Here is a 20,382-nt window from a genome sequence, read left to right as displayed (position 1 = left end):
TTGTGGTGTTGGTTTTTTCTTTAAATTGGATGGGGGAAAAAAAAGCGCCAAACCTTCAAGCACCCACAAAGTAATCATGGAACTGTACCTCCCCCAAGCAAACTCCACATACTGTCTCTGCCAGAGAAGAGCCCATAAAACAACCTCATCAGCTCTGGGTGTAAAGCAGCAAAGCAGCCATGGCTAGCCTAAGGGAGGACAGACAAAAAGTTGTATATTGGGGTCCACTTGACAGCTAGACATGTTGTACAGATTTGGAGTACCACCACAGTCTGATGTATAGTATAGGGATACTCAGGTGCTTTTCTATGTGTTTGTTGTTTGACCATTTATTGTGAAGAGGACGCAGCAAATGCACTTGCATGAAATACAGAACATAGAACCAAACCCATGGCACAGCCCTTACCATCAACATGTATATGGAGAGGGAGGGGATTAATCCCAAAGGCAATTTAAATAATGGTATTTTATATACTTATATTTATATATATAAATAAATGTTCTCAGCAATCTCAGGGTTGTTTTTAGTGCATTGCTGTAAAAAATTAGTGCAGTTCTCATTAATGTTTAGCTCATAAAGAATAAGAATCTATACATCTGTTCAGTCTCTTCTTGCCACACCTGAAACCTTTACACTGTTTCACCAAACTGAAGGTTTGTAGTCAATTTCTTTAAAATAAGGTGGATGAATTCCACGCACTCTGTGACAAGACATGGCAATTTTTGGCAAAACAATTAGAAAAATATGAGGTGCTCTGATCTTAGAACTGAAAAGTTTGTTGATTTAAAGCATTACGCAATGCATAAACAAAACTCAAAAAGATATGTCTCAACAAATCTATCCTTCATGCAAATGTTTCTTCAGCAGCTAACAACTTAAAAAAAGAATCTTACATGTGTTTATTTGGGGAAAGGGACTTAGACAAATCTGTGTTTCAAGTCCTTTCCTACAACTGGACTGAAGTTTCATGTCCTGGGAGCTGCTGCTTCTGGACCCTTCTCTCTTCTGAACCATTGGAGAAGTTTCAGTCTCAAAGAGATTTACACTTCAGCCCCAAGTTCAAGGACTCCAGTTTCGACAACAGCAACGTATTTATCTTCAATTTGAACCAGCAGGATGGTTTTATCTATATGGGACCGACTACTTGGATCTCTGCTGCAAGGCACCCAGCGGTGAATCACCTGGGGGGAAAAAAAAAGGGTAATAAAACGTAAGTTCCATAGGGTGCCATATCAAAGTCCTAGCTGATAATTCAAGGCCCTGAGAGGGCAAAAGGAGCAGTAATGTAAGTGCTACACTGACTTTGCTGCTCGTTTTTCAGCAACAGCACAGCACACCCACAGACAAGCTACTCGCTGAAGTCTTGTTGGAAATCAGCAGAAGATGAGAACAGCCAGCCTTTGACTTGAATTTCAGCAGGAATAAACAACATAACCCAAATCATAACCAGACAGTCATGCAAAGTAACAATTAAAAAACAAGTATGGACTTGGGATATTTTGATGTTCTAGTTGTAATAGTCTTGAAATACCTCAGTGTCACGCAGCACATAATAGCACAGGACTGTAGTTTGGCAGGAGTTAGGTGTAAACTGCTCTCTCCTTTAAATCCTTTGCCCTAATTTTCTTCCCTGTTCACTATGAATTTAAGGTTGATCTTTTAAATTAAGTTATTCAAAGATATTTAAACACAAAAAAATTACTAGAGAGGGGAAAGGTTTCAGAAACAGTGACACAATCTACTACCCTATACTCCCTTGGATCTACAGAGTTCAGGTACTTTGATCTGCAGTTTCCAGGGATCCTGCCTGACACTGAACACTAGAAGGTCCCTTTTCCATGCAAGCCCCCATATATAAGTATGGCCAACTCTCTGCTCAGCTGGCTCCATAAAAATATGCCCTTAACTTCTGAGTGTCCCAAAGGTACAACAAGGATGATCCAGTGACACTGTTTTAAGTACTGCCAGCTCCACAGAAATAGAATTATCTCTAATTTTCTAGTTGTAAGAAGAACCTTAAATTCAAGACAAGGTAAGAGACAAATCAAAATTCACTTTCACAAAACCCAGGACAGTACCTGTATATTTAGAACTCTTGAAAGCTGTGAGGGAAAAAGTAATCTATACAAACCCAAGAGACACCCACTCCCCCCCCTTAATCTTCACTATAACCAGCTGACAATTTCTCTAACACTGGATGAAGGAGATCCAGCTTTGTCCACTGTGTGACATCTACACTGTACCCATGGGGAGAACCAGAGCAGCACTGCATCTTTAGCTCCCCTTCATTTGGTGCAACCAGTGTGATAATGAAGTGGTCTGTTCAAGTCTACTTCAAAGTCTGTCCAAACAACCTTTTTATGAGGCTGTATACAGTGAGGCCAGGGATATTCAATCCCCAGACACATAAAACATCTCCCAATAAAGTCCAAGTACTACATCCTTGCTGTCCAGCTTAACTATCTGCAAGGCACCAGTTTTAAGGGCTGACTCCCAAGGCATGGATATTGAGGCTCCTTAAGAACTCTGTATACACACAAGTCGTACATAAATTATAACTCATGGCAACTATCCCCCCACACTCAGTTCAACCATCTGTTCTACCCTGACTAGCATTTGATACCCATAAATGACTGATAACATGCAAAACGGTGTCCCTAGATAGTCAAGAGGTGATAAGTATCTCTGAGGAGGAGGAGGGGGGGGAAGGTTCTTTTGCATGCCAGTGTCAAGTATCACAGGAAGACAATGCAGAGCATACCTTAATGTATACCTTAAGGTCAGAGTCCTTGAAAAAGCAGCTACAACACAAAGAGGATTGCTAAACTGCATTTCCTTGAAGAAACCCTATAATGTCTTTGTGCATTATATATACTGTATCCTCAGCAAAATCAAAAAGCAAAGTTAAGAAAAACACCCTTTTTCTATGTAGCAGAAATTTTAAACAACTGAGAGTGCTCAAATTCACCCTTAGATGAATAGTTATCTAAGGGTCATATCATTGCATCTAACACAACCAATTCTTCACACATCAGAACAGTAAAATATGTTTTGATCCTGTATGCAATTCAGGAAACCAGATACAGAACACACAGCCCTGCAGTGCAGTGACTCCCAACTTCTGTCGTAATTCAATTCCTGAATCTATCACACATCCCCACGCACAAAACCCAGGAACAGTCTTTTTTTCTTTTTTTTTTTTGTTTTTCACCATTCTCTTCCAATCCTTCTTACTTCTGCTTTTGACTAGTACATCTTTCCCCTTGACATGCCACAGGAATGCTGCTCAGTACGAGGACCAATGTTTTTTTCTGAAGCAGGTAAGAATCATTTTGGCCTGTTTGCAGAAAGTTCTGCAGGCACAGGTTCAGAAAGGGGACCGTCCCAAGAGCTAATGGCTGTACTGACAATAGTAGATTTAACCACAGGCAGCTGAAACAGGCAGCATAAACTATGTCATCAAGTTAAATCCTTTCCTGATCACATATAGGATAATCTGATGCTTTTCTCCTTTCTCCTTAGGTTAAAAGATGCTCTTCTAAAAAAACCCTGCCAGTATGCTGTGCTAAAAATAGATGAGAAGCATTCAGAACAGTAGCTTACTCTGACCTTCAAATCAGCTTGTTTTAATCTTCCTGTAACATCAATCACTGTACATGTCAGCATGCTGCAATTTGCAAAACACACTCAAAAACTCCTGAAAAAAAACCCTGTCCAACACAACCAGGCAACAGGACATACTTCACTATAACCCTTTACATTCACCATCTTTACAACATTCTTGATCTGCAACAGCTAACAAAGTAGCTTCAGAAGTGTAATGTCAAATGCAAGGTAGCCATGAATGTTTACAACAGCACTCTGAGGTGTTACCCACAAGGTAACCCCCCAGTCTTAAGAGAACACTGTCAACTATGACAGAATTGTTTTCAGAAGGAATTTATTTCCAGGACCCTTTACAGAATCACAGAATCGTAGGGGTTGGAAGGGACCTCGAGAGATGATCTAGTCCAACCCCCCTGCCGGAGCAGGATCACCTGGACTAAACCACACAGGGACACATCCAGGCAGGGTTTGAATGTCACCAGAAGAGACCCCCCCAATTTCTCTGGGCAGCTTGTCCCAGCCCTCTGTCACCCTCACTGTGAAAAAGTTCCTCCTTATATTCACATGGAACTTCCTCTGCCCCAGCTTGCACCCATTGCCCCTTGTCCTATCACTGGCCATCCCTGAGAAGAGCCTGGCTCCATCCTCCTCTCACCCTTCACATATTTATAAACATTGATCAGGTCACCCCTCTTCTCCAGGAAAGAGGCCCAGCTCCCTGAGCCTCTCCTCATGAGGAAGGTGTTCCACTCCATCATCTTGGTGGCCCAGTGCTGGACTCTTTCCAGGAGTTCTGTGCCCTTCTTGAACTGAGGGGATCAGAAGTGGACACAATACTCCAGTCTCACCAGGGCAGAGTAGAGGGGGAGAAGGACCTCTCTTGACCTACTAACCACCCCCTTTTTCTCGTACACCCCAGGATGTCATTGGCCTTCTAAGCCATGAGGGCACATTGCTGGTCATGGTCACCCTACTGACCCCCAGGCCCCGCAGGCCCCTACTGCTACTCAACCTACCCTGCTCCTCAACAGGCCAGTCCCCAACCCATACCTTCCTTCACATATACACAGCATCAAGGTAGAGTTGGCTTATGCTGTTATCCACATACTGCCACTTCTTACCTGAAGTTTGCACATACATCCAGTGATGAGGACTTTCAGACCACAAAATCCAGCCCCTGAATCCAACTTATAAATCATGTCTCCAATTGAAGTAAACAGTCAAAGCAAAGCAAATTCTTATCAATTGTCAGAGCTGACATTTTGCACAGGAAAATATAGTTGGATCAGTGACCCAACACAGGTACAATGTCAGTGACTCTTCCCTTTTACTGTCTCTCACAAAGAATACTCACTGGGCCTATCTGTGCAATATATGCTAGGGAGCTGCTTTGGCAGGGGGGTTGGACCCGATGATCTCTCGAGGTCCCTTCCAACCCCTACAATTCTGTGATTCTGTGGAGAATGTGCACCATGAGGGTGGTGAGGCCCTGGCACAGGGTGCCCAGAGAAGCTGGGGTTGCCCCTGGATCCCTGGCAGGGTTCAAGGCCAGGTTGGATGGGGCTTTGGGCACCTTGTGCTAGTGGGACAGAGCCCCTGCCCGTGGCAGGGGGGCGAAGCTAGATGATCTCAGAGATCCCTTCCAATGCAAACCAGTCTGTGATTCTGTGCTCTTTACTGACACGAAGGTCTAAAAAATTGTATATCTCAGTAAAAACCAAAAAAAGTTGTTTTTTTTCCTCCTGAAGAGATCCTAAATTAAGAGATAATTTTTCTAACTGGTGCAGTGATTTATTCAGCTGTAACACCCCGAGGGAAAAGAAAGGCAGACTCTGAAGTCACAGGTTTTCACAAGTTTTAGTTACAGCAGGTTTCCTTCATAAAGAAAGGAAATAATGTACCTATTATATAACAAGAGGGACATCTAAAAGACAATCTTACTTAACTCTGTTTTAATCAGAGTAATTTCAAAATAAATATTGTTAACCATTCAATTAAGGACTCTGGTAAATTGACCTTTCATATCTGCTCAAGGATTGACAGTTTAAGGAAAGGAAAATGAAGGCTGGATGAATGAGTGCAATGCCTGAGAGTACATAGCAAGAGCTGGAAGAAGGCAAGGAAGGAGACATGGTTGACAACATTTGAATCATCATCCTGCATCTTTTGGATTCAGTTGCAGAAACATCCCTCTGCTTCAAATCAGGATTCCAAACCTGCTCTTCCAGCAACAGTGACTTGAAGGACAACTGCTGATCCAGCTTACGCTTATCTTTGGCCTTGACAACTAGGCTGACTGCCACAGAATCAAGACACTGCCTTTTCTTAAATTAGCTTGTCAACTTCTAAGCAAAACTTACATGGCCTTCCATGCCTTCCTGAGGACTCCAGTCTTTCCAGCTGTTTCTTCCAGCTTTTAGCCGTATCACCTCATCTGGCCACTGCAGCTCTTTCCTTTTTGACACGTTGATCCCTTCCAGTACTTGACTGGGATCCATTAACTATAAGTAGGAATTGAGTTCTGACTGTTAGTTCAGCCAAAATTTAAAAGAAACAGATAAACTGTAACCTTTTACATACTTCCAGAGCACTGACTTAAACCCACAGAAAGTTATTAACTAATCTCAATGTTGGAAACTCAAGCTCCAAGCTAGGAAAAAGCCTTAGCAGCCCAAAATTTAGATATTAGGCTGTGGCTTCAGACACAGCAGGCAATATACCAGTTCAGTGCTGTCTGAACCAGCAGCTCTGGCTCCCTTTACCACCCCTTCTTCCACTTGTTACACTGGCTGATGGCAGAATCTGAGGAGCTGGTGTAACACAGGCATTGGCAGCACATGGTCCAGTAGCAGGGGAGGGTTAAGCGATGATGCGCTGTTAAAGTTGGCTCATCACTTCTTAAATAATATCTTAAGAAACACAGTCTTGGAGAAGTCACTGTTAGGCTGGAGAACTACTTTGCTACCAGCATGGTTAGTTGAGACCCACCCCATGTTTTGAAGTAAACTGGCCTTTCCACACAGGCAGCAGGAGAAAGCTCCTGAAAGCTTCTTCCTATGTAAGGACAGAGAAAACCACGTAACATCCACTATCCAAGGGCACATGCCAACTTTGCCTGTATCCTCCTGGCACAGAGGAATTAAGTAGTTTGATAAAAAGGCTCTTGCCTGCAAACAAAAGCTACTAAGCACAGACCTGCAAAATGAATTTGTTAACTTAGCCCACTTATGACACAGTTTACTAAGGATTACTCTAAAAGGAGAGCATATCAGCAATGAAATAATTTTGATGTTTCCCACTAATATACTGCCAAAGCCATGCACGTGGGGCTAACAAAAGCTAGGAGAGCAAGAACAGACCCCTGGATTTTCACAAAACAAGTCACGTTGACATAATTAACTCGGTCAATAGCATACTGCGTGCTGCTCAGTACACCCAGATTTGTGACAATAATTAAAGAATAAATACATATGAAAATGAATAAATATATATGAAAGCAATCATTGTCACACTTAACTCTTGTGGAAAAATGTACTTGATTTAAAATAAGAAAAGCTAGCTGCTTTCTTGCCCTGCAAATGCAGCTCTTTAGCTTTTACATGGTGTAATGAATAAAAGCAAACTAAGTATGAAGCGGAACAGAGCTCAGCTGACACTCTCAAAGCTGCAGTACAGCAAACCATAAGTAACAGGGATGTCTACGCATGCAGGAAGGCTGGTTGTCCAGAAAACCTTTTCCTCAACATTAGTTCTCTAAATATAACTGTACAATAATTGTATACGGAGACATTCCAGACTATTTAGAATGGATTTCAACAACATACAAGGTAACACTAACAAAAGCAAGTGGAAGCATAGGTTAACTTGTTCTTCTGGACTATTCACCTGGATTCTGTAAATAACGTCATCCTTTTTGGCTTGCATTTGATTTGCAGGGCTTGCATTACCACCTGACTGAGTTTCAGTTGCATTACTCCCTCCTTCTGTCCCTAGAAAGCCCACAAGGGCATGCTGTTTACAGGCTGGGATGCTTTGGCTGGAGCTGCTAGAAGAGGGCAGTCCATGCTGCGCGCTGACCCCAGTCTGGCCAGTAGGTTCCATTTGGTTCACCATAGAGAGGCGGGACTGGATGGATGATGGGAGGTTACGGAGGGATATCTGACTGGTGGAAGAGCGCCGACAAGGCACAAAGCCTGTTGTGGATGTGCGAAGAGATGAATGACGACTGCCGTAGCAATAAGATGAATGGCTAGCTACTGAGGCACGGGCAGGGGAATGTCTGACAAGGCTCGACTGCACAGAGTGAGAGCTGTGACTGGTGCCTAAAAGTAAAAGATACAGTATCAGGAGAGTTTGATAAAGCCTCCCCCACACATCAGACTTCTGACACACAAATGTTTTAGCACTTTAGACCCATCAGTTTGTATCGATCAACAACTCCTAAAACAGTTGTACTGTTGCGTTTCATATAGCACTTCAATGCATCCCATTAGTCTTGGAATTTGTGCCCTGTTCAATTCACAATCCTGCAAGACAGGTAGCCTGAAAAATGTTTCAGCCTTGCACTTAACCACATAAACAATTTGTTTCTTAATATTAACACTTAGGTTTTCCATACTTAAAGCATTAAGGCAGGTAGAGATGTTCATGTTTCAAAATACCAAATGCCCGGATATTCAAAGATTGAGTCAGAAAATGTTAGACCAAGAGCTGTTTATAAACAAATTCAGAAAAATGTAATGCACTTTGAAAAACAGAATATGAATATTGGTGCAATTGCTTCTCCTATGCTAACTACTTGCTTCTCCTATCCTAACTACTAAAATTGTGTAAAAAAAAATTCATTAAGCCAAATACACCTTTAAATTCTTCGTAAATAAATGCAGTGTTTGGAAAGCTTTTTCTCAGCTTTACCGTTTATCACCTTCTTAACTACAGATCACTATGGACTTCTGGATAGGATCCAGCTAAAATACTATCGAAACAGAGGATCCGTTTGACTGTATAAAGAAGAAATACGATTTCAAACATCCCCAAAACACAAGTTTAGCATTTGCAGACAGAAAAGATCAAACCCACAGAGATGTGTTTGTTATATAAAGTTATTTAATCTATTTTGCCAGCACAACTATATCCCTATTGCTCGATTCCCTGGCTGGGAACCGTGTATTGCATAAACCAGTACTGTACTTTGTGGTGAATCCAGCAGATGTTAGCACTGCAAATCACTCTTGTTTGCTGCTGCTTTTAGCACAGGCCTGCTCCAAGGAGCTGAAAGGCCAGTTCTGACTACAGGACTCTACTTCTTTAAAGTTGTTGCTTTGTTTTAATTTAACTTTACCCAGACTGGAGGGATGAGTTGGTGGATGAGCTGCAGGAAGAGTTGTGGGATGAGCTGCAACAGGAGGGTGCTGTACTGATGCTCCAGGTCCCTGCCCTGTGGTTGCACTTCCTCCTCCTTGTGACATGCTGCTCTGCGACTCATTGATAGTTGCATTGTTACTTGTGCAAGAAGCTCCACCTCCAGCATCTGAATCTTCAATATTTCCACCGCTATTGCAGCCAGCTCCACAACCTTTCCTTAGTCTGAAAACATAATGCAATCCACATATTAAGTCACGCCTCCTTATCACTGGGATTCTAAGAAAATCCTTATGATGGCAAGTGACAGGCTTTCCTCAGCACAACCCACAGCGTTCCTCAGGACCAGAGGAAACTTCCCTGTCTCAGAATATGCTTTGCAAGTATAACTATTGCTTCCTAAGAGATTGCAGTTTTCTTTATGACACCTATTCAAGTAGCAGTTATTTATTGGGAGCCAAATGCTCATATAAAATAGCTTTTAAAAAAGAAAACCACCTCTTAAATGATAAAATTCTAAATATAAAATGCTGGTAGAACACTGGTTATGTTGTAACAGTTCAGTAAAGCTTTTGCTCCTTAACACACCAGTCGTGTAGTCTTACACTGCAAAATCTTTGTTCAGATGAGCAGGAAAATAAAAAGAGAAAAAAAAACCAACAGACTTTTAATGTATTTGGTTTCTTCTTACTTTCAGTAACATCCTCACAGTTGTATGAAGCACATATTGCAATTACCTGAATCACAAATTCTTGTGTGACTTTTGAACACTCAGACAGTAGGCTGGCCAACATATTCCAGCGAATATACAAGCTTTATAATTGTTTACAATAGTAAACTCCAAATGGACACAAAAACAGCTCCATAGCACATTCTTCCCTTCAATTTGTACTTTTATTAGTCTTTTCTTTCTGTCACACTTCAATTTTATTTGCTTTCAAGTGAGAGCACCTCTCCAATTTTATTTGCCCCTGGGATCCAGAATCCCAAAGCACCCACAGCTTGGATCGAAATACTGTTCCATGTCATGCTTCCACCTGTTATTCTATTACGTGTCAGACAAACAGATGGCAACAGAAGACAGGCACCACAGGCTGCAGTAAGCTTGACATTCTGGAGTAAAGCAGCACGTTCTGCTTTGATGTGCTGTAGATGTCTAAGTGTAAATGTTACCATCAGAACAGCTACAGGGGTGTTCCATCTATGGTACCAGCTCTTGGAACTGGTAAGAACTGGGACACGCATATTGGAATGCCACACACAGCTGTCACTGCTGCTTTTGGAGGGACAGTTGTAAGGGGTCAGAGTGCAGTAAAAGTTCTCATGGCCTATAAACCACACCACAGCAAGAGTTTGCACTGGGTTACTGGGGGATCGTGTGGAAGGAGGATTAGATTATCACTCCAGTTGTTCTGGCTCTGACACATGGCACATTTATAAGCACTCATGAAATTCTGAGCACCAGCTAAAGCTTGAGTTACTATGTACTAGCACAGCCTAACAGCGTTAGTGGCACTTGTATGCTGAACATTTGCTGGACAGGAACCCTATCAAATAGCCCTGATTCTGCAAAGGATGGTATTATAGACTGCAAAAGTGATGGTACTGAAACAAAATATAGAGAAGCTGCATTATCTGTCGTTATCAGACCTGACATTAGAACCGGAATTGCAGTTTTGTCCTGTTGAGCTTTCATTTACATAGTTTGTGGCTTATTACTTACATGCCTTGAAGATTAATGGTGTACCAAAGCAGCTGCCATATAGTACAGATGTGCTTGAAATAAAAGCCAAGGCTTATTCATGTTTCTGTGACTGAATATTACAAACTATGCCACATTAGGCACGTACAAGACTAGTTAATATGAGAGCCTGAACACATACTAATGAGAACTCATTTCCTCAGCTCACCTGTGCCACGTAGACACGATGAAGTTTCTGATGTTTCCTAAGCTGATAGCTCCCCCGAGAATCTCCTTAAGCTGCTCATGACTATCTGAGTAGGAAGTAGTCAAAGGCGAGACGTAGATGGGGTATCCAATTGGCTGGTCACAGGAGGAGTTGATCATGTTCCTCAGAGCTTGTTTTGCATTTTGAATGCTTCCTCTTTCTGGGTTACGATTACGCAGGAAGACAAGCTCCTGTTGCTGCCCTGCCCACAGGCCACGCACACACTCCTTGTTCACCTGCAAGAGAGGACAGACAGAAGCCAGGGAGAAAGGCTGTGTCAGAAAGTGAAACAAAGAACATGAAGACCGCTTCACTAATGCAGGTAATACTGTACTGCAGAACCACAGGCACTCATATTCATGTTTTTAAAAAAGTTGAACTGTGGGGAAGGGGTCACCATCTCTCAGTCGCGGCACTGAACCAAAAGACACAGAGGAACAAGATATTTTAATTCAGTACATGATTTTCTGATTAAATACTTCCATGACATGGAAATAAGCAGCACTGGCAATGACAGATCAGCAACAAAAAAAGTTACTTAGAAGAGTTGAGTTGAAGTAGCAGTCTGGTATAGTGTGGTGGTTTGGCCCTGGCTGGAGGCCAGATGCCCACTGAAGGCACTCTATCACTCCTCTCCCTCAGCTGCACAGGGGAGAAAAATATATATTGAGAGGCTCAGGAGTCGACATAAGGATAGGCAGAGATCATTCCACAATTAGCATCACAGGCAAAAACTCATGGCTTCAGTTCTTCACAAACTGCCCCACCATGGGTTGTTTCTACAGGGTGCAGACCTTCAGGAACAGACTGCTCCAGCACAGTCCCCCATAGGGTCACAAATCTCTCCACAAAGCCTGATTCAGTGTGAGCTCCACTCTCCAGGGTCTGCAGGTAGGGTCTCTGCTCACCATCATCTTCCGTGGGCTGCAGGGGAATCTCTGCTTTGGTTTGCAGTGCCTCCTCCCCTCCTTTTTTACTGATCTGGCATCAAAGTTTCTTACATCTTCTCACTCCCTTCTCTGGTGGCAAAAAGTGGCTGATTGCATTCTGGGTTCCGCCCCCCCCCAACCCCGGCTCTTAAATATGTTATCACAGAGACACTACCACCATGACTGATGGGCTCAGCATTGGTCAGTCCTTGAGCCAGCTGGTGGTGCCTCTGTTGGACTTAGGGGCAGCTTCTAGCATAAGCCACCCTTGCAGCACCCACCCCCCCAAAACCCCAACACCTTGCCACACAGACCCAAAACATAATTAATTAAAAGGCACTGCAGGAAGCAGGGTGGCTAAAGCTTTACCTTAATCACCCTGAAACTGAGATAGCGCTTGTTCAGCATGATGATTTTATACTCGTTGGTGCCATCATCCATCACGTGGCGCAGAGCAAGGAGGGAGGGAGAGTTGGAAAGGACTGCACTCCGCCAAGCAGGGTCCCCTTCGTGTGCTATAACCAGGTTTTCTTCATGGGTTGTTATGGCTTCATAAAGGACAGAAGGATCATCATATTCATCTGGAGAAGTGAAGTGATCCTGTTTCCAAGGACACACATTCAGTAAGAGATGATATAACTACGTATAAAACCCAAATATTTTGCACCACAAACTCCTGAAAGGCTCGATGCATTGCACCAAGGTACAGATCAAAACCACCAGGTATCTACTAAAGAGCATGGTTGAAGATGACCTCTTTTCCAACAGACTAGTTCTATTCACTTATATTGGTTTCAAGCTAAAAGAAGCAAACACAATTTGAAGGCCCTACCTGTTATTAATTCAAGTAAGTTTCTGGTTGAATGTTATTCTACACTGATGTCTATTTCTGCTACCTGCAGAACCACTTTAGTTTTCATCATCTTTGCTTATTCACAACTCTCCAACTATAAAACATACTTAAGTAAAGCCCTGGTTATTCACTGAGACCATATTCTATGAAAACAGCAACTGGAAGAAAACCATTTAAGGTTTATCTGTATATTCTATTAAAAAGTTCACATTAATACTTGATGACAGACTATTTCAGCATCAGGTACTACCATACAGCCTACACTACTGCCAGTCAAATAAAATCAAGATTTACATGTTCAGTTCAGCAGTAGGTCACATTGCTTTCTGGTTAAAAAGGATAGTGGTTAACAGCTAAATTTCCAGCCCTGGCTGCACACTGCAAGCAAATAAAAATCAGCCTTTATAGATTAATACAGTCATGTTCATTGAAAAAAAAAAAAATCTAACAGAATGTTTCCCCCCCTCATTTTCTGTCTCATTTCAATCCCATTCTGTACAGTAACCCAAATATACTGAGAACACTTCAGAATCCTTGAAGTGGTACTTCTGCTGATTTCAACAATGTAATTAGTCTACTTGGTTACACGCACTTTGAACACTTCGATGAATTCTGCTAAATTCAGGGAGTTTGTGTTCTATTAGGGAGTTGATTCAATCACTGCAAGCTTTAGGGGATGTCTAGCCTCTCTAATAAAAGCAAAAATGCAACTTCATTGCCTAAAAAATGCAACTAAGATTTGCCTGCTTACCACAATTTTCAATCTGCTGTTCTACAGTACCAACACTTTCTCCACCCTCCCTCCCAGCCCCTCCCCTCCAAGTGGTTATCACACTCGCACTTGCTGAGCTTAGTTAATAGACACACTGGACAGAATTTGAGATTATTCGTCTTCACCCTCACTATAAAGATCAACTCCTATTTCCGTTTATTGAAGGGCAAGTCTTCTCATTCTTACCTGAATCCTTGCTGACAGGATCAGTGAGTAATGCCAAAAAATGTCCATTCTTGCAACACTTCAGAAAAAAGAACAAGAAACTCCCCCCACTGGACAGCAGGAGAGGGCTACGCAGCTTTGGATGGCATGATAACCTTTTAAACCAATTACTTTTATATGGGGAGGGGGAGAGGGAGGGAAAGATATCAGTGGCTGTTCATAAGGGAATCTTCTCTAGGTGACTATGAAACAGGGCTTTATGTTCTGATCTATATTTGATGCAACTCTCAAGCTCTAAGCATAAACTGCAGTCCCTTTCCTCTATATCACCTTCCAGATGAGCTATAATAAAACAAAAGACATGATACTCCCTCATTTTCAGCTGTCTATAGTATATGCCCTTTTATACCCTTCTCTCTGTTCTTTCTGAGCCACGTATTTTTAGAATGGCAAACACACAGAAATAAAAGGAAAAGGACACATCTCTGACCTGATGAAGCTTCAGTGACATCCGTATTCCAGGAACCACTACTTTCCTCAGCAATTCCATGTCAGCAAAGATCCATTCATCTCTGATTGAAGAGATACGGAAGTCACCCTTAAACAGGGCATGCAGACCATACAGGAAGGATTCCAGATTACTGTTGAAGGGAAAAAGAAGAAAAAAGCCCAAATAGCAACAGAAATAAGATATCCACAATTATCATCACTGACAAGAGCAGAAAACACTGTGTCATACTGAAAGGCACATGAATTTTCTCTACAAAGATAATTTAGGAGGTAGGACAAGAAGACGAGAACATAACTATGGGTTTCTGTGTAAGCAAAGCTTGGCCAAGAAATGCCTATGTGCACTGAACAGGTAATGAATAACATGCAGCAGCCTGAAAGGAAACAAACAGGGTGAGGAATGCCTGAATTCCTTCTGAAGATTTTTGAAGAGAAATTTTTTTCAGGTAATTTAACACCACAATAGACCAGTTAAGGAGGACATGCTGCTTCAGTTGTGCTTGCTTTAGTACAGAATAAGAGTCTTAAGAACTTTCTCATGCTTAAAAGCATTATTTCCTTTTACTCTAACTTAATCATGGAAAAAAATATTACATATGCTCTGACCATTCTTATGGCTGCAAGGCCTTTGGGGTTGGGGGGGCGTGGAGTTGGAGCAGTGACTGACTGATCCTTAGAAAAATAAGTTTCCATGGAAGTGAGGTAAGACAGGTTTTACATTTGGCACCTAGCTGGCCAATTGCTCCCACATCAGAGTATTCCTCTCTCTTTTTTTAAACTATCACCTTGATTTCCTGAAATATGCGACTATATCTTACATTGGCTTTCTAAAGTAAGTTGAGGCTGTGAGCCTGAAAGAAAGATGTTTCCATATGATGACAGAGCTGAGCTGAAGGAGATTTCTACAAAATGACTGCTTGCCACAGAGCCAGCTAAACTGTGAAATGTACCACAACAGTCTGATCTAACTTCCACCTTCTTCATTTTAAGCAGCTGTCCTCTTCTTCCCCCTATTTCCATGTAGGGCACATCCCTCAAGCAGAAAACAGTGCTTACTTTTAGAACTCAACCAGCTCCTGTTTTTTTCATGCTGTGGGTGCTTACCCACAGTAGAATTCTCACCTTGCATCAGTTCAACAAACCAAAACCCTCAAATTCAAGTTCTCCCCCATTTGCTGTTCATTGGTTATGTTTCAGTAGCTGTTTAACAAAGACGGGGCACGTAGCATACCTATCCAGTCTAAGGAAAGATGATGTTAAATATCCAATCCTTTTATGAACAGGCACTCATCTAATTCCAAACCTGGGAACACTGAGGGATTTTGATGAAGGGAAGCTTACAACAGCAACAACATTTGATTACCTAGACATATGATGTGAAGCTGTTCCCAATGCTCTCCGCCCTAGAACGCAGAGTCCATAACACAATGTCACCAGGGGTGAGTCTTTACTTGAATCCAGTGGCTTGCAGTAACAAAAAGAAAAACAAAGAGGTGAATGAAGTAAAGAAACTGGCACAGAAAAAAAACCAAAACCATTCTTCTAGGAGCAGAGCCCCAAACACATACAAAGATACACAGACTGAATCGTGCAGATGTACCTGCCACACCAGCTGCTCTTGCTCAGACCTCCAATAAGAAGGCTTTTTAAAGAGTTTTGCAAGTAGAGTATGATGAGTACTTGTAAAGGTAGACACACACCCCAACTGATTTGAAATAAGACAACACGGCAGCTGAATAGATGCATGCAACATTCCTCATGGATACTGTCTACCTTTTATGCAAGCTGTTGAGTAGCAAAATTATGAGATTAAGACAAAACTCTTTTTAGTGAGTAAAGTGGATTCTCATATACCATTATATAGTAATGGTAAATGAGCGGATTACTCATTTACTCATTAGTATATAATTCTGAGTTAACTGAACACCGCCCTGGGCTACAGCTTTATTCAAGGGAAACTCACTCCCAGCTCAAAGCCAGTAGTAGCTGCATAGGATATATAAGGTCTTAGATATCATTCATTTCGGTGATTAAAACTGATTTTCAATACCTACAGAAAATATTTAACAAGATCATGACTCGGAGGGAAACAATTTTCTTCAGCTGTTGTTTGTCATTTGACTGCAGAACATTAAGTCTCACACTGGTTAAAATGAGCTTCTAATTAATTTTTTACCTCCAAAGTAAATCTGAACTCTCAGATCCCTCATTAAACAGATGCCAATTACATTCCCGTCCCTTTAATCTCAAGCAATTTCTGATTACTCTCAAAGGTAACACTACTTTGGTTAGACCACATACAGCTTTTTTTGTAAACAGAAGTCAAGGTATTCCTCTACAAACACATTAATGCTTGCATTTAAAAGGTGGAAGAATTTGGAGAGAGGAAGAAGAGGGCAAGTTCTTTTTCAAAAGGCAACAATTCCAGTGGTCCAAAGAAATGGTATAACACAACCACTAAGAAGCCATCAGTTTTAAAAGGCAGCAACAGGTATTATATTTTTTGGGGGGTGGGGGGTGTTGTTTAGTCTTTTTAAGTCAGGGCTGATTTGAAAACACTAACTTAAGCACAAAACACCAACTCTATAAACATACCCCTTTGTATGTAGAAAAACACCTGACAGATTCAACTGATTCATCTGAACTGGTAAATGAAGATTCACTATCAAACAGGTTAAATCATGTACTACTTATAGAATTTATTCCAATTCACATCTCAAGAGAGAAGATCAAACCCTTAATATTTCAGTTACAAATCAGCATTTTAACAAACAGCATTAGACAAGCCTATAGATCAAACCAACAGGGGGAAAAATTGAGACCACCCTAGAATAGCAAGTAGCTTTCCTCACATGTTCATCCTTACCTTCTCTCTTCGAGAGCAGCAATATTCTATCCAGTTCAAATAGATCATACAGAAACTCTCTCTGGAGATCCCTGCTAGGCGGTGGTCATAATCCTCATCGATGTTGGGGTTAAAGGTTGGATCTACATCCACGTAATTGCGGTCGGTGCAGAACCGCAGGCCTTCCTGCATCGTCTCATTAGCTAACCATTCGTCTAGCTTGGGGGATGTTGTGACATAATAGATGATTCCCTGAAACAGTAGTAGTTAAAAATAGGAGTTGACATTGTAATAGCAAAAAAAAAAAAGTCAGTAGTCTCAGTCATTGTAATTAATTTGCATTATTTTCTTGGTAATGAATAAACCTGATAGACAGTAGCATGTATTTAGCTCACAGGCACAACACAACACAGGTCTGTAATAAAGGTAAGTTGTTCAGGATTTCTAAAGGGAAACAGAGAGGGAGGCAGGAATCCCTGTAATTTTGCAGAAAAAAAAGTACACAGGATCTTTCATCTAGTTAACAAGGAGGCATGAATTTCTAAAGAATTCAAATACTAAGTAAGAGACTGGATGGTTTAATACCCTTGTGGGTTTTGGGGGTTTTGAGGGCGGGAGAAGCCCAACAATTTGTGTGTGTACATAAATATCTTGGAAATATTTCAACCTGAAGCTTTTCATTTCAGTTCTTCGAGAGAGGGGAGATTATGGAAGAAAGATATTGTCAGTAAATTGATTATCTGAGGCCTAGAGTCCTCTTATAACTGAAGGGTTTTGGTTTTTTAAATAACCAGAAGCCACCACCAGTGACACATCTGGACAGCTTTTAAACACGAAGGCAGCTTGGCTTTCTCCAAGAGAAACACATGATTTTTCATTTACAGCACAGCTGCTACATTTGGGTAACAGCTTCTGAGTTTGTATTACAGCTTCAGCCAGAAAGTCTCCTCTCCTATTCTAGGTCATGCTACAAAGTCATTGTCCTGCTCATGCACCAGAGCATCAAGTAATCACCAGTAGAGCAAACTCTGTCCTTTGATGAAGGTAGTCATACATCTCAAATCTGTATCGCATTTTATGATCTTCAAATGAAAGGCATTGGATGCTGAAGACCTTAAGCAGCTCCAAGATGTCATACAGCCTCCCTCCTCCTCCAGGGTTGTCCTGGTCTGAATCATACCTTCACATAGTAAGTGGTGAGAATTTTCCGGAGATCAAAGACTTGAAGCATGGAGGCTGCGCTGTTATCAGTGATGCTGTAACCCTCCAGAACATACTTTGTCACAAGCACTTCCCAAGCCAGCCAACGCTGCCCAAAGGCAGCATTAAAGGAAAGCATGTGAGGAAGGTGGCCTGGTTCACAACAACAAAACCCTTCATCTTCCTCCACACCTTCAGTGATGGCCTCTACTTCTCGTTGCTGGCAGTAAGTTCCTTAGGAGAAAGTAGAGACAAGAAGAAAAGTTGAGCACTTCATATGATTGCTTTAAGGCTGACTTGTGTTAAAAAGCGTTTCAAATCCAACCAATGACGTTTCTGTAACACCAAGTGAACAGTGCCAATGAACACAAAAATTGTGGATAGCTTAATTTATTGTTCTAGGATCACATTTCAGTGAGGTGTCTCCAAAAATCAACTATGGTAACCATGTTGCCCTAAAATGGAAAGGGCGCCTTAGCATCAATTCTGGTAGAGCAAGTTAATTGTCCTCACAACTGACAGGGCCACAGAGAGGCCCTCGAACCCATTTTCAATTGAATTAATTTACAGGATGGAACTGAAAAGAATTAAAAAGCTCCCAAAGCAGAAATGCATTTTTCAGTACAGTTAAGGAAGTGTAACATGCTCACCTCTGAATTCAAGCCCTCTCAGCTGGAAGGTGACCAAGCCATTTCCTATCTCTATAAGGTGTACTAGTGCATTGAGGTAGTCAGAGGCTAGGATGAAGCAGTCCCCAGTACTGTAGTTTCCCCACCGACCCAACAACAAGTCTCCACATAAGCTGTGCTGAAGGGAACGGGTTAAATGTTCATAGAAGATTGAATTCAGATTGTTGTCATCTGAACCTGCAAGAAGATTAGATTTGGGTGATTATCTGAATGCCCAGAGAAACATCAAGCTTGAATGTCAATTATCACTTCACATTGAAGTCTACGCTTTTCTTCACAGCAGCCTTGTTTCAAGCTTGTTCTCCACACCCCACCTCCCCTTTAATGGACAGCTACTCCAAATGAATGCTAAGTGACACTTAGTATTTTTGACCAAGTTTCTTCACTTTTTAGTGACTCTTACTTCAGTTCCATATGTGGTCTACCACCAATCTATTCCACATAGCACAGAAGTATCCCAAGAATGACTGCTGTAGTAGTCTCATCACCATGACACTGAGTCACCCTCAAATAATATCTAGCTTTTCCTAATTATATAAAAGTAAAAATCATTACATAAAAATAAACAGCTTAATGCATCCTACAATGATAATTGAAGTAGCAAAGCAGACACACGGGAAGGTAAGGGAGAAAAGAAACTTAGTAAGAGTCTAAAGAATAAAGCAAGATATATGATTGAGGAGAAAGTAACAGTAGACAACAACAGAAAGGGTGGGCAGGGTTACAGAAGATCTGAGAGGAAACATCATGAATCCTGCGGCACTCCTATAAAAGTAGTTTACATTTAAAATAAAAGCCTATTAAAAAATCCCAAAATAAACCCACAAAACACCACCAACTCCACCCCCCAAAAAATTCCAAACTCACCAGCAAAAGCAAAAGCTATCACCCAAATCAGATTAGGAAAGGTACCTGGATTTCGATCCAGCTGTGAAGCCAGTCTTGTGTTTGAATGATCCACACGCTTTGTGCTGGAAAACAAGAAAAGAAAGCACATTTAACACAGAATTATAGGTAAAATTATTGCTCTTCTCATACATAAAAGTATTTTGTGCCTATCATAGCATTGTGATCCAATACCTAATAAAGTTTGTCCACAGTAGGTTACCATAGAACATCTTTAGTTTTAGATCTAAGTGTAAATATTTTCTTAGATCCCATAACACTTTAGTTATGACGACTACAATTAAAGAATTAAATCAGCACACCTAACGTTCCAGTAGACTTTACTCAAATTAATTTTCATACATTTAATATTTCATTGGCTGAGGTAACAAACATAACTCTCTAATGTAAGATTTGGAGCGTTGTATTTAAACTGTTCCAGTGTTTGGGAGTGGGTGGGGGGTGGAGGGAGCAATAAAGCAGCTAAGTGAAAAATGAATTCTTCAGAACTCCAGAGCTATTCATTCATCTTCCCCTGCTGTTTTTTTTTAAACTTTCACTGGTTTCATTACTCCATCAACAGCAGACTTTGGAGAAATAAAACACATGAAGGTATA

The 20,382-nt window shown here is 41.4% G+C and overlaps 1 protein-coding gene across 2 annotated transcripts in view; it reads right to left on the bottom strand.

The window, feature by feature from the left end:
* Positions 1 to 883: 883 nt before the first annotated feature.
* The window catches only part of PCNX1 (pecanex 1), a gene marked incomplete at its 5' end in the record, with an annotated part of 87,975 nt that continues 68,476 nt past the window's right edge, over positions 884 to 20,382 (bottom strand). Inside the window, 13 exons of one of the 2 annotated variants that reach the window (XM_084262905.1) lie at positions 884 to 1,182; positions 5,968 to 6,108; positions 6,596 to 6,661; positions 7,493 to 7,929; positions 8,949 to 9,193; positions 10,879 to 11,153; positions 12,216 to 12,446; positions 14,127 to 14,277; positions 15,510 to 15,610; positions 17,013 to 17,243; positions 18,172 to 18,425; positions 18,842 to 19,057; positions 19,793 to 19,851. In XM_084262905.1, coding sequence (XP_084119031.1) covers positions 1,042 to 1,182; positions 5,968 to 6,108; positions 6,596 to 6,661; positions 7,493 to 7,929; positions 8,949 to 9,193; positions 10,879 to 11,153; positions 12,216 to 12,446; positions 14,127 to 14,277; positions 15,510 to 15,610; positions 17,013 to 17,243; positions 18,172 to 18,425; positions 18,842 to 19,057; positions 19,793 to 19,851 — 2,548 coding nt within the window. In that variant the 3' untranslated portion in view covers positions 884 to 1,041. The remainder of the gene's footprint in view (positions 1,183 to 5,967; positions 6,109 to 6,595; positions 6,662 to 7,492; positions 7,930 to 8,948; positions 9,194 to 10,878; positions 11,154 to 12,215; positions 12,447 to 14,126; positions 14,278 to 15,509; positions 15,611 to 17,012; positions 17,244 to 18,171; positions 18,426 to 18,841; positions 19,058 to 19,792; positions 19,852 to 20,382) is intronic. The other variant, XM_084262906.1, reaches the window with a different exon arrangement.

This window comes from Gallinula chloropus (genome assembly GCF_964237585.1).
Source record: "Gallinula chloropus genome assembly, chromosome: 4".
Classification (NCBI taxonomy): Eukaryota; Metazoa; Chordata; class Aves; order Gruiformes; family Rallidae; genus Gallinula; species Gallinula chloropus.
The sequence above is the reverse complement of the archived record's forward strand: the minus strand, read 5'-3'. Positions and strand labels throughout refer to the sequence as shown.